Source organism: Ammodytes marinus (genome assembly GCF_949987685.1).
Source record: "Ammodytes marinus genome assembly, chromosome: 19".
NCBI lineage: Eukaryota > Metazoa > Chordata > Actinopteri > Uranoscopiformes > Ammodytidae > Ammodytes > Ammodytes marinus.
In genome coordinates, this window is record NC_137223.1 from 9,624,553 (window position 1) to 9,638,774 (window position 14,222).

At 38.9% G+C, this 14,222-nt stretch overlaps 2 protein-coding genes across 6 annotated transcripts; one reads left to right on the forward strand and one right to left on the reverse strand.

Moving 5' to 3' along the window:
- Positions 1–163: 163 nt before the first annotated feature.
- On the reverse strand, positions 164–6,852 carry aida (axin interactor, dorsalization associated). 2 transcript variants are annotated; one of them, XM_080047748.1, is made up of 10 exons: positions 6,597–6,852; positions 5,780–5,846; positions 5,633–5,686; positions 4,965–5,019; positions 4,804–4,867; positions 3,838–3,950; positions 2,841–2,963; positions 2,437–2,559; positions 1,755–1,872; positions 164–1,658 (listed from the first exon to the last, which is right to left on the reverse strand). In XM_080047748.1, exons 1-10 carry the CDS (start codon positions 6,701–6,703, stop codon positions 1,559–1,561), a joined length of 924 nt encoding a protein of 307 aa, XP_079903874.1. In that variant the 5' UTR covers positions 6,704–6,852; the 3' UTR covers positions 164–1,558. The 2 variants fall into 2 exon arrangements, with proteins under 2 accessions (XP_079903874.1, XP_079903873.1); XM_080047747.1 differs by having other exon boundaries at positions 3,826–3,950.
- Positions 6,853–7,065: 213 nt separating this feature from the next.
- rnf8 (ring finger protein 8, E3 ubiquitin protein ligase) lies at positions 7,066–14,206 on the forward strand. Of its 4 annotated transcripts, none has more exons than XM_080047764.1 (11): positions 7,066–7,099; positions 7,751–7,994; positions 8,218–8,346; positions 8,765–9,216; positions 10,502–10,709; positions 10,933–10,995; positions 11,191–11,280; positions 11,375–11,482; positions 11,574–11,778; positions 11,862–11,894; positions 13,750–14,206. In XM_080047764.1, the coding sequence occupies exons 2-11, from the start codon at positions 7,872–7,874 to the stop codon at positions 13,941–13,943; spliced, it is 1,605 nt and encodes a 534-aa protein (XP_079903890.1). In that variant the 5' UTR covers positions 7,066–7,099; positions 7,751–7,871; the 3' UTR covers positions 13,944–14,206. The 4 variants fall into 4 exon arrangements, with proteins under 4 accessions (XP_079903890.1, XP_079903893.1, XP_079903891.1 ...); XM_080047767.1 differs by having other exon boundaries at positions 7,067–7,099; positions 11,574–11,785; positions 13,750–13,887; XM_080047765.1 differs by lacking the exon at positions 11,862–11,894 and having other exon boundaries at positions 7,068–7,099.
- The last annotated feature ends 16 nt before the right edge of the window (positions 14,207–14,222 follow it).

Here is a 14,222-nt window from a genome sequence, read left to right on the forward strand (position 1 = left end):
CTTGATGTTTCAAATTTCTTTATCCATAAAGTCATAAATTATTGTCCACATTCTATTAAATTTATTCTATGTTAGTAGAACATCTAAAATAAAACCTAAAATTACAACAGATTTTAGGTTATCTATAGTTTGGTTTTATGGGTGTTTATTATTTATGGTCACTGTATGATGCTTCGGATGAAATTACTCAACCTGTTTAATTTGTAGTTTATTAGAAAATAAAAGCATTGTAAATGTCTGACATAATTCCCATCAGTCTGTCAACAAAACAAACACTCCACAGGTACAGATACTGTATATCCATCAGTTAGTTTCTTAGTTCATTTACACTCCTGAATATTGTGACATTACAAACATAAAATCTTTTAAAAAAAGTGTCAATGTAGATGATAAAGTAAAGAACATCTTCCAAACATGCAACTTATTGTTTCTAAGGTGGCAAGTATTGGGCTTTTCTGAGTAAGATCCAAGAGCCTTGACCGTCACCAAAGACGTCAAATATAACCGTATACATGCAAGATAATCCTTTTATGAAAAAAATTCAAAAGGAAAACAGGTGTTAAACATTTGGGACCAAACATTCACTGAATACAGGAAAGGCATCCACCGCATGCAAACGATGTCGTCTTAATTTACTCTTTATGCTTTTTTAAAAACAGTATTTAAACATACCAAATCCAATAACACACCGATGAGGACTGTCAGAATTATGGGGACATTTAATTGCTACTGGGTCAATCTCATCAATTCTGAACTGAAACAAATATTTGCTGAGTAATAAGTTATACCTGTGAAACATATAGTCAAAGCCAACACAACTTTTTATATTAAATATTTGAAATGCTGCTGCTTAACTGAATACTGTCATAGACAAACAAACCATTATAGAATCTGCCTCCTTTTTAGAATTGAATATTATCGATTCATAATTTAAATCAATGTTAGAACCTGCCAATGTTAAATCAGAAAACAAACATATTGTTAGCTGGTATATGATTGTTAGACACATTAGTAAATTGATGAACACACATTTTAAATTAATAGCCTTTTCAAAATAGATATCATTTCAATATTAGAAATTTCAGCAAAAACTTGAAAAACAATTGGTGAATTTATTCTTTTATCACTATTTTTAATTATGTGAATGTTATTGACTGGTTTGTAACAGCTTCTTTAAAAAGAAAAAACATCAGTTATAGTTATAATAACAAAACACTAAAAAGTCTATCAAGTATGGCACACTCCAAACGTCTTACTTAAAATCATTATTATTTGACATAATTAAAAAATATTTTAAAAGGTTTTATGAGTTATTGGAGTTTTTTTCTGCTACATAAGAGATATTAACTTTATAAACAAAATCAATGAATACAAAAATGCAAAACAATTTTTCAGTCTAAGCTGATGGTACTTAAGTTTGGCTCGGTTCTCTTACTTCATATATTCACTACCACCTTTGTTTAGTTTAGCTGGAGATGATGGGGTGGAATACCACTTTTTGCTGGATGTTGGCGTCAAAGAGAGAGATTCAAAGAGCTGGTTCAAAGTTCAAGGCGACTTAGCTGTCCTTGTGCAATGTCTGATGAAGATGCAGATAGAGCTGTTTCTTTGTTAGAAGCTGCAGTTTCTTCCTCTTGAAATCTGTAGGTTTCTTGTACCTGAGAAGTCAAGAAGGTATACAGCATATCCTTTATGCTTCAAAAGGACACTAAGGAATACTTTCAAATAATTCAGAAAATGATAAGCTGACTCACAGTTCGATTACGATGGGGCCGGGTTTGATCTCGTCCATTTCCATGAAGGCGAAACATTTTGTGCTGGTGAACCTCTTTTTAGGTTTGTAGTGCTTGAATTCAAAGAAGATAGCTGCCCCTGGAAGAATGTATCCAAGGTGTAAGAACATGAACAAAACGGTTAAGATTTGCAAACATTGTTTTTTTTATTTTTTAAACTGAACCATCACTTCACTTGTAGTACTTTTAAGATGTTCTCTATTTTAGAAATATTTCAAACTTTCTACACACTGGCATGTGATGATTCCAGCGGCATTAAAAGGATAAGATGGGACTGATTCTATCATTTGTCTTACTATCAATTTATCCCATAAAAATGTGTTACCGGTAGTTCTTTGCTCTACACTTTTCTGCTTTCCTGCCTTCCTGACTCGACACGTAAACTCTTTTGTTCCTACTGAAGACAAATCTTTAGAGAAGCGTGACGGAAAAATAGTTTGAGTGGGATAGATATGAAACTGCAGTGCCCACCTTGGAATAAGATAAATATGGCGACGAAAGCAATCATTTTTAGTATGGAAACACTATTTGTTGGTTTCGGCCCATAAAAGAAAAATATCCAGAAATATCATGATGTTTGTAAATGTAGGAATTCAATGTAATATTCAAAGTGTGTCACTTTGAATGAACTCTCAGTTTTTACCTTTTGGTAATTTCTCCACATGTCTCTGGATCTCCACATCCACACTGAAGTGAATGTAGGTATCCTCCTTCTTAGTGGCCACAGGTGTATCCTGCACCGGGTTCAAATCTACACCGTTTGAATCTGCGGATGGAGAAACACAGAATATGGTCTTTAAAATGTACATATTATACACCTGTATCACACTTAAAAAGGTGCAGTGTGTATATAGTATTGGCATTTTTCAGAACAGACTTTCTAGAAATGGAATGTCATAATAAGTATGTGTTAATTAGTGTACAATTGTTTGAAAATAACTACATAATCTGTAATCTGAGACAGGCAGTTGTGAGGGTCTTTCCCACATCACCAAACTAACTGTCTGTAACCTACTTGAAATGTGTAGAATGGGATGGGATCGTTACCTTTGATGCTAATGGTCATGTAGGGATCGATGCACTGTCCGGCATCCTTCAACCCAATTTTGTCAATTCTAAGTGTAAGAAGTGTCATCCCAGGCTCTGAGGGTAATCGTGGCAACAAGGTTCCTGTAGAGAACAAAGGCTATGATTATTAACAGTTACCGCAATAATATGTGTTGACATCACCTGTGACCAAACATAAGATTTTATTTGAAGGCTGCATTCATTCATTTCTTTAGCAACTTCCAAGACAACAGTGACATTTAATCCCCTCATAAAGAAGTTATGTGTAACCTGTTAGCAATCTTTGTCTGTTTTCGGTGCTAGACAGGTAGGCAGGCATAGAGTGGGTTTTTTTCTCTGAGTTTTCTTCGATAAAAACAGCTAGTGTGCCTGAAAACCAGGCAGATTAGGACTGTGAGAGTCGACCAAAGAAGTTGTTGAAAGAGGCTAAACTGAGAGGAACTGCAGTCAGGGGATCATTCTCAGTTGGTTTGATCAAAAAACTAAAAATACAACATTTAGAGCAGCTTTAAGCTAAATTGGTATCTTATACAGTGAAAATAACTGTAATGTTAAAATATTTGAGGCAATGTCACAACATCAAACCCTGGAGTTGTTGTTGAATACTAACAGAAGAAGAGTGAATTGGAAGCTTCATCATTGACCTGACTAGACAGTGTGAAATGATGTGTTATTATAGAAATAGCATTTTCATATTAATAGCATTCACATTTTTGTCAAATTCAAAATAAATGACACATCCTCCATGCGAGAGGAAAGGGAATCATTTCAGATGCTGTTCGGTGACAAAGCCGTACCTTGCGAAGCTGCGAATGAAGCAGGAATGAGCGATGAAGAAGCCATGCACAGCACCGACAGAGAGAACAAAGAGATACACACAGTCAAACGGCCCCTCCAAACAACAACAATACGTAATACAACGTGACACAAAAAAATCAAACATCTCAGACTGTGTGTAATTAACTGTTATGGGTACCAGGGGCTCGCGTGGGGAAAGCCTCCGTGGAACCGGCTCCTGCTGCAGCATCATCATCCTCCTCTTCCTCCTCCAGCTCCAGGTTCTCCTCCTCACCTGGAGCTAGGATTTTCCTGACACAGACAAATCGGGAAATGTGTGGTCACTTCATCAACAGATTATATCACATAAAACTTCAAATACACCTGTGGGGAAATCAAGCCATGACAGTAGCAGAGAAGTTTTTTTTTTTTTTTTTTTTTTTTACTTGTTTCATGGTTGTTCTTGTTGGGATTTTTTTTTTCAAATCAGTGAATATAATCAGTAAGAAATCTGGTGATAAAACACAGTATAGGCTGTGTAAACGGGTATGATGCTAGCTACGGCGGGCCCCCTTTGTTTACATAGCCTCGGCTGTGTATAAACACCCGCGCATCAGCGCACACACTGTACGGACAGGAATCGGATCGTGAGGAGAGATTTACTGGTGATTTGATTAAGTGTTTTTGTTTACTAACATTGCTTGATTCAATTTATTTCAGACATAAAAAAAAATGAAAAGCATGAAAATACAATTAAATTAAATTAATATGTTCAAATGATTTCACAAAATAAATAAAAAATAAACAAATAACATATTGAATTGATATGCCTGAAAAGGAGTAGGAAGAAGTATAAACTTATTTAATCCTACCCCTTTTCCACAGCTCAATAACTTATATTTGTTATATTAGCTTCCTGTGTTCTTTATAATCCTTTTTACAAATCTATACAATTTGTTATACTATATTTGATACAATCCATACAAATATACAACTTGATACTATAATTTTTTTATATTTATACAATCCATATATCTATATCTATTATATACATAATAGTATTGTCCAGAATCCCTGACCCCACCTTTTATGGTATAATTTTGAAAATTGGGTTCAACACAGTCAAAACCGTGACAACATGCAAGATTTAATGAAGGACATTTACCTTAAGGGCACTGGCTGGACATCAAAGGGAAAGTCTTTGTTGTAGCTCAGTATGTTTTGAATGACTGTCGATAAAAAAGGAGGAAGATGAGTCGTGAGTGGATCATTCTTACAGGAGCATTAACAAGCAGCAGACCCTTCATTCCAAGTCACTTGACTCACTGCTTTCCAGTTTCTTCAGTTCTTCTAACTTGAAATCCTCCTGTGACTGTGTGCACTACAGCAGAGCAGACAAACAAAACATTGACTATACAGTTATGAGAAAATACGCCAGAAAAAAAAAAATGCTTTTATGCAGTACGTCTATTATAACAGTCATATCTAGGTTCCCTCGTCTGTTTCGTGTCTGGAAATATGTTTGAATTAATAACCTGAGGAAGAGTTTATGTCCTACAGAGCTTTTTAATGCTGATTCCAATATTTTCTGGACTCTTTCTATATATAAAATGTTTCTTTTTATGACAATAAAATATATTTTCTAATAAAATTAAAGCCTTTTTGTCCACCAGAATTATATTCTAGCAGTCTACAGCACCATACAGTAATGTAAAGGAATAGTCAATTAACTTTAAGAAAGTTCATTACCTTTATCAAGGGGGTTGATGAGGCTAAACAGTTAAAAAATTAGAATAAACTACGGTGTATTTGTGGGCTAGTCAAATATTTCTGTGGGTTTAGACTATACTTGATAAACCTCATAATTATGTTTCTATTTGATTGTAATTTTAATTTGTGTAAAACTTTGGTCAACATTTTTTAATTTTTTTTTATAAATAGATACATTAAATTGACATAACCATGATCATGTAGACTCAAAAAATAACACAAACCTGCAGACTGGCACTTCTCATCTCCAGACATGTTGCAATCTTTCCTAGAGTTTTCTTTAAAAAATAAAGAAAAAAAACACTTATTTATGTAAAATACCTACCTCATCCACTCATTAGGTTAAACGGAGATGTAGCCTAATTAATTACCTTCTGCTCCTCTGTGAAGTCGGATGAATTTGATGACTGGACCTCTTTTTGCAGTTGTCTCGCCAGACTAAGAAAAAACAAAACACAAGTGAGTGAACGCTCTGCAGCAAAACGAATACGGTAAGTGTGGATGTGGCTAAATCATAAGTGTGTGCGCCCCCTTGCGGTGAAAAAAATATAGATCCAAATGTTGCTATATTAGTTCAGTTTCAGATAATTAAAAAAAAACAGTTGACACATTAGATGGCATCTTTAAACATGTGTGACGTCACTGATATTGTCTGAAAGCAGGAAGCAGCATTCCTCGGCAGAAAGATGGAAACCCCTGCCATAACAATGAGAGGGTGTGGCTGACTATATTTCCCAATACTCTCTCAGGATTATTATTGGCCCATTTCTGAAACAACATGACACACACAATGAAATGAATCCCACACAGCATGCAGCAATGGATCGTGAAAAGGACTCTCCCTTTGTATCAACTCAAACTGGGACTGGATTGAATATGGATGCTTCATGCAGCACGAGGCGACTCTGCAACAACTGCCACATCACGTCATTGGATGATGATGATGGGACAGGGCGTTTGTTTACTGCACGTGAAGCACCCATGCACCCACAGTCTCCTGCGTTCAAGGTGTACCCTGAAGATTTAAGGAAAGCCGTATGGAATTACAGGCGAGTTAGGTCAAAAGCAGGATAGGTGGGAAAAGGGGGTGATGAAAAGAAGCATGCCGCCACCCGCGCTACGCTCAGTAGGCTACGAACCCGTTGTGTGAATAGAGAGAGAGACACATGTTGATCCACTGTAACTTACATATGGTACTCGTCTATAGCCTCCACTAATTGTCCCCACGAGTCAAAGTCTGTGCCTTTCCTAAAACTGGCGTGCCACTTCTGAATAGTCTTGTTGACATCGGACATGTTGGCGGGGCGGTGACTCGCGGCGCTCTCATCGCCAGTGAGGAGATGCACAACGACGGGTCTCTGCAGCAGAGGCGTTGGCAGCCTACGGTGGTTTATCTGCCGTTCAGAACAGCACAGACACAGCACAGCACCAGTGAGTGAGGTGACACCCCAACCAAGCCCTGTTTCTTTTTCTGTCCGCTCACCCTTTAATATCGCATCCGCAACAAAGAGGAAGTCCCGCCCCCCAGTGCTTTTCAGTGGGGTGCGCGCGTTTTGTGCTTATTATAGTCTATACTATCTATGGTTTTGTGACGCGGGGTCGCAGCCATGGTCGCAGCATGGGTCGCAGGAGTGAACGGCAACAGGAGGTGAACATGTTGATGACTATGGATGAGGAGAAAAAATGGCAAGGTAAAGGTGCACTCAGCATTTTTCAACAGTGTTTATGATGGATTAAGGAAGTAGGCTAATTGAGTAGGCATTATATCAAGTGCAGCCTATTGTATAATATTTTTTTATTATTACAGTCGAATAATCTGAATACCTCTTACATTTAGTAAGAATTATTATAACAAACCAACCTTATAGGAATTGTATCCAAAAAAAGTAGTTAGGCTACAATATTTAGGCTAGACTATTTAATGAAGTGAAGTATCGGTATAAAGCAGGAGAATATGGAATTTCACATGTTAAATTTTATTTATTTTTTATTTATTCAACCTTTATTTATAGAGGTAATCTCACTGAGACACAGGGACTCATTCTCAAGAGAGACCTTTAGTAAATGTACCTATTTGCTAACTATGTGCTTTCAGATATGTATTTATTGGTAAACTGATGACAATTAGGCAATGACAAAATCGCTATGAAATGGAAAACTATTAAAGATTTTTGGACCATTTATTATTACTTATTTTGTTTGTTTATTTGCTCAACTTTTTTTTAACTTTATTTTTATGTTTTATAAGGTGATTTAACATACACTTGGTTATAAGAGATGAATATAATGCAAAAAAAAAATATGAAAGATTAGCTCAGCTAAGCCTTTTATTTTGAAAACAGGCCTACCACCACTGTCTTCCGCTGTCAGTCTGCGGTGAAACGTTAGAGATGGACGGAGCAACAACACAGACAGCAAGAGCGGTGTTTTTCAGGTTGTTAGCCGCCGACACAATGAGATAAGATGGATTCTGTGTGCGCAGACTCGGCCCCGGCTGAGGAAGACGAAGGCCCGGACTCAGAAGTTTTGTGTTTGATGAGAGTCGGGAGAAATTCAGACTGGCTACGCTTGTTCGACAACACCGAGGTGCAGTTTATGCTAATGCTAACTGAAGCGCTAAAATGTATTGTATCAACTTAAACTCTCAAACTTTCTCAAGCTCACAGAAGCGTTAGGTTTTTCCACATTAGATACATTCTTCAGACATTGTTTTTATTGTTTGCCTCGTCTCTATAAACGAATAGCCGTGTCTTTTAATGAGCTAAACGAGCTGGCTGCTAACTGGCTGTTTGTTTTTTTATTTGTCCAGATCTCCATCGGACGTGGTTTGGATGTCACCTACCAGTTGTTGTCTCCCAGTTGTCCTCTGATGATTTCCAGGATTCACTGTATTTTCAAGCAAACAGAAGATGGACAGTGGACAGTGTCAGACAAGAAGGTAGTGCTATGAACATAACATTCCCTGTGCTATATTGAGGGTTCCCACAGATCTCAAAAAAGTCTTGAAAGGCAATGAAGTTAAAATGTAAGCCTGAATTGATATTAGAATGGCTTCAATCAGTCATTCAAAAGCCTTAAAAATGCTAAGTAATGTAGAGTAGGATTTCATCTATCTCTGTTTCCTGACGTTTTGATAAAAAAATAAATGGTAGCATCTCTTTTGTAAATTAGTTTGGAAACACCATGCAGATCAGCATGGCATGGTCCATTACGGTCATGTTGTGACATCTAAGTGACACATTCTCATTCATTTGACTTTTGTAATTATAATCTTTGTCAAAGTAGCCTGCATGGCTTTGGCTTTGCTATGAAATTCTACTGCAGAAAAAAGAAAGATTTTTTTTTATTTTTCTCAGAGTCTTAACGGCGTGTGGGTGAATGGAAACCGCATCCCCGCGGAACAAGCCCACCAGCTGAGGCTCGGAGACTCTATACAGCTCGGGGTTCCTGTGCCTGGAAACAAAGTGGAGTTTGACTACATGCTGGTCCAGCGGCCCCTCAAAGACATTAGACTGTGCCTCATGTCAAAGGGACATAAAGAGGGCGTTAAAGCAGCCCACGTTACAAAGAAGCTCAAGAGAAAATTGAACGCGGAGGAGGTTGAGCCGTCCACCTCAAAGCCCAAACTCTACCGCTGCTCTTCTGCGGACAAGTCGTTCGCAAAGCCCTGCCCTGTGTCCACAGTCAAACGCCAAGAGAAGCCCAGTCCCGCACAACCGGAGGAAACCGGATCCAGCAGACAAATCCACGAAGAAGAGAGGCCCTCCAATGGCTCCAGTTCCCAGTGTGACCTGGATAACTTGCAGATGTAAGTTTGTGCCTTTTCTGTATTCACATTACATTTGCTAAGCTAAGGGTAATCATTGATTTGTTTGCAAGATACGTCCAACTGTCATCGTTTCTTTATACTGTGGTTCTGATTTTTCACCACAAGAAAATCTGTGATATATTATGATTTATTATATTGTAAAATAACATATAATGTGTAGTATAAGTAAACGTATCTGATATAGGTTTTTCATGTTGCTTTCATTTTTATGTTATCTTTGTCTAAAATACAGTGTTGGTAAATTTGAAATACAAACTATAATATTCCCTTGTGTTCTAGGTCAAACATATAAGTCATCATGGTGAGGAAAGTGAGCTCCTTTTTTAAAATTTTTATTTCCGATCTTTAAAGGCACTACGAGTAAGATGGCACGTTGGCGTCCCCTTTGGACAAAAGCGGTAGTATTTTTACGACGCCCGCTGTCGCAAATGCTCGTGCCAGGCGCGTGAGCGTGGACTGAGAAGGGCGCAATATAGTGCATGTTCGTGTGTTGAAAGTGTGAGGACTCTTTTCGGCTCCGTGAGAGTGGTTTTGACACTGCATCAACTAATGCCAGTCAGTACACACACCTGCTTGCAATGAGTTGATTCAGCAGCGTCACCTAACTACTCTCTCTCTCACGGAGCTGTGTCCTCACAGAAAGCGAATGAATGAGAGACGGCAGTTAGTAGACTATGGATCACGATGAGGTAATGTGTTTGTGTTGTTGATGTAAATAATGACTATTTCAGATAATGGTTATCTGATGATGGTGAAGCAAAGCAAACTTTGTGTTAGTACCAACCGCTCATTCATTTAGCAGTCTAGTTTCGCTCTCGTGAAATTGTATACACGTTGCTTGGCAACGTCCTCCCGCCCGCCTATCACTCACTCTCCCTTTTCGCTTTTCTTCATTGCATTCTCTTTTTTTTCTTTGACGGTTCAGCCCCGTTATCAGTCATTTATGACGACAAATAACTGTCTCAAACAAGGCTCCCGCTCCCCTTCCCTCACCTGGAGGGATAGGCTTCTCAAATCGCGTTGCAGCGCCACACTGAAATCTGCAACCAATACGGATATGTGACCATAGAGCCTGCACGAGCGAACCGAAAATCGGACTGGGTGTGCGACCAGACCAAAAGCAGTAATAAAAACTATATAAAAACGTCTTTCTTTGCGCTGATGGTCTCGTTTGCTGTTAAAGGTAATTTATGATTATCAGAGGAAACATGAGGTTGTTTAAAAGATATTTAAATGTTACTCGTATCCGCTTTAATGTCTGCAGGTACAGCCAGAACATCCTGATGCTGAAGGAGCGCGTGGATGACACCCAGCGAGCGGTAGCCTCTCTGGAGGGCGCGCCCCAGAAGACTGACCCGCACAAAGAGGAGCAGGTGAAGGAGCTGCAGGGTCAGCTGGAGACGCTCCGAGCCAAAATGCACTGCATGAAGACTTTGGAGAAGTCTTTCAGTGAAACCAAGAGACAGCTAGAGGTGAGAGGGTTTCCAACAACAACTGCTGCTCATGTGCAGAACTGAAGATGAAGCCTGAAACCATAAGGTTCCTTGAATGTTTCTTGTGTGGGCCAACACAAACGTGTTGTACAGTGCTACGTTAGAATGTGGACCTGTGCAGAATCTGTAAAGACACTTTTTTTGACTGGCTGCTAGTCACAAACATCTCTCTTAATGAAAGTGTATATCTTTATGTGTTTAGGCACAAAAAACACAGCAACAAGAGGAGCTTATGAAAAAGCAGTTGGATGAGGCCTTGCAAGAGGTATGTAGCAAGAAAAGTGGAGCTTTTATTAACTTATTACACCACAAATAATAGCAACAGTCAGATCATTTATAGTGTCAAAATGGGATGTAAAAACATGTTAAATATCCTTTTAGAGTGCTCTTGTATGCATACAATTTACTTACTTTTTTGAAATTGTGTTTTAACTCGTCTAACTGTTTCCAACCTCCTTAGCAAAAGAAAGTAATAGACGAACTTGCCCTTTCTCGGCAAAGCTTTGAAGAGATTCTCCTGGCCAAAAACAAAGAGCTAGAAGTGACAAAGGTATGATTACAATCGTAGTCATGTTTTTTCATTGAATTTGGCTTTACAGTATTCACAAATCCTTACAGATCTATTTACAAATCAATTTTGGTAGGAGGAGAAGGAAAAGGCGAGGGCCCAAAAAGAGGAGGTAGTTACACAAGTGACAGAAGTTCTGGAGAACGAGCTTCAGTGCATCATCTGCTCCGAGCTCTTCATTGAGGTAACAGTAAGAGTTTGGTACGTCGGTGATAGAAACTATATCATTACATGAATCAAATAAACTTCAATGTGTGTCCTGAAATCCTCTTCAGGCAGCCATCCTGAACTGCACTCACAGCTTCTGCAGTCACTGCATCAAGCAGTGGCGCAAAAAGAAAGACGAGTGTCCCATCTGCAGACGGGCCATCCAGTCCCAGACGCGCTGTCTGGCCCTGGACAACTGCATCGACAGCATGGTGGAGAACCTGAGTCTGGACATGAAGGCCAGGAGGCAAACCCTCATCACTGAGAGGAAAGGTGAGAGGTGCGTTATCAACAGATCGTTAGTATGGAGCACTTCATTAGCAGTTTACTAAACTTCATCTTTGTTGTTTTTAAAGTAAAACCTGGACAGGATGATGTCGTCAGCTCAGGTCAGTGGACAGACGGGGGGGGGGGGTAATACAGTGAGTACAGGAATAGACAAGAGTCAGTCTGATCATTCAATAGGGAGAAGTTCAATAATATATAGCAAGCACTGGGGGGTGTATTTAGAATAGCAAAACCATGGGACTGATACTTGCAGTGAAGATTTGATGTTATCATGCGTGAATATGCTTTAATGTTGCCTCTTAAATTTGTTACCAAAGTTCTTCATGTCATATATTTGGTTTTGCATTGGTACACTAATGTAATTTATTGCATCTACACATGACTGTTTTTACGAAATTCAAATCTCTTTGACGGACATCTGTCCCAGCCTGGTTTTGTCATTGTAAAAATAGGAGCATTTACTCAATTAGACAAGTATTGTACCAACAGTGAACAGTCTACCATTTAAGTTACTAAAACGTATTATGATATTTCACCCTTCTGTAGCCCTGTACCAACAGCAGTTATCTGGACATTATGTTTCATAGGGTTTGTAGGACTCTCATGCACTTCATGGTTGTCACCATCAAACTTCAGTTGAACTTTTCAGACCACACACAGTGATGCACAAGCTATCACATGGATGACCCATATAGCATTAATATCTGACTGACTGTGTGCCTACCAGCGATGGTGTGCAATGCCACATTCATTAGATCAGATGACTGCAGAGCCTTGATGTGTCCGTGTGAGCTCATTGACTAATGTTCCTCTCTCAGCAGTAATTACTGAAGTGACCAACCCCCTCAGCTGCTCTCAGGCAGTAAAACAAACGTGGTTTTAAAGGGTGTTTACACTCACTGCTTCAGCATGTGCGCTTAATGGATAGGTTTGCTTTGTCGTGGTGAAGCACAGTTAACATTTACACTAACATAACACTAGGTGGCAGCACAATAAGGCTGATTCATCTTTCCTTTCTGTTGTATGATATAATGTTGGAGACATTTTTTAGAATAGCAGGTATTATAGTGCTGAAATGGAGCTCACATTCTCCAGAAAAGCAAAGCTGTTAAAATAAAATATGTGGGCTGCACTTTCCTAAAACCTTTTGGGGTACACAGATTTAGTTTTCTTAATGCTGCAAACATATGATTACTAATCAAAACCGGCAAGCAATGTTTCAATGTTCTCACTGATGGGGCATATGTGGGGAGTTACTGACTGTTACAATGTCCCCCTTATAGATTAAAAAAGGTCTAGCCATGCCCATGATAAGAAAATGCAAATCTATGTGCGTCTCCTTTTGTCATCGAGAGAAACATATTTATCGCTGTAGAAGAGGAGAACGCAGCAAGATAACCTCCATTACAGTGTGCCAGGGACATTTTTTGAAAATGTGATTGGAAAAAAGCCATTTATTAAGGTTACAGTCCCACATTGTATTTTATGTGATCAGATGAATCTGCTTTCATTGTACTTTAAACATCAAAAATATGATTTACAACAAGTGAATGGCAATCCCTTTCTGTAGGTGGGAACATGTAAGGTGTGTCCTTGAGTGGCCTGAAGGGTGCCTATAAAGAAGATGCATTCTTATCATTCTAAGTATCATTGAGAGATTAACATACGCATTACTGAATTTAATCTCTTGAAGGTGGGGTCAGCTGTTCAGAAGAACTCTTGTTGTCAAAGTCACATTTTGTCCAAATCAGTGAATATCTCCTCATAACCGGTTTTTTGACGGAAAAGGGATTTTGTAAACAAACATTCTCCAGATTCTCTGACTCCACCTTCCACTGTGGGTGTGTTGATGTAATGTAAATGACTTGAAAGAAGATGCTGCTCTGTTTCAAATGTCTGTAAAGAGAAAACGCTCTCAAAGTTTTTTTTCTTTTTGTCTGTGCTGTTTCCCATCAGCGGACTCTGCTCCGGTGATGGTGATCCATGATGACGACAGCAGCCGGAGCAGCGACAGTGACGGCAGTATGGTGTCTATAGACAGCAGCCTCAGCTCTGTGGTCTCCCTGGACACAGACAGTAGCATCCACTTGGACTCCAGTCCGCTTTACAGTGGTTTCTCTGATGAAAGTGTTGATGGGTTAGAGGATTAGCCCCCCCACCCCCCTTTACTCTTGCGGGGGGCAGTAACGTGAGTTGAACATTTTGAGGTTTCGATGTTTGCACTTCCCTTGAATGTTCCTGGGATCTTTTTTTTTTAATTATTATTATTAAGATGGTCTCCCTGGACACAGACAGTAGCATCCACTTGGACAGATACAGAACAAGGGGTTTTGTGTTTTTGTAAAATTATCGGTTGTCATATTGTCTTTTATTTTTTCCACAAATTGAATAAAGTTTCTTCCTATGCACTTTTCCCAGTCACTCCTGCC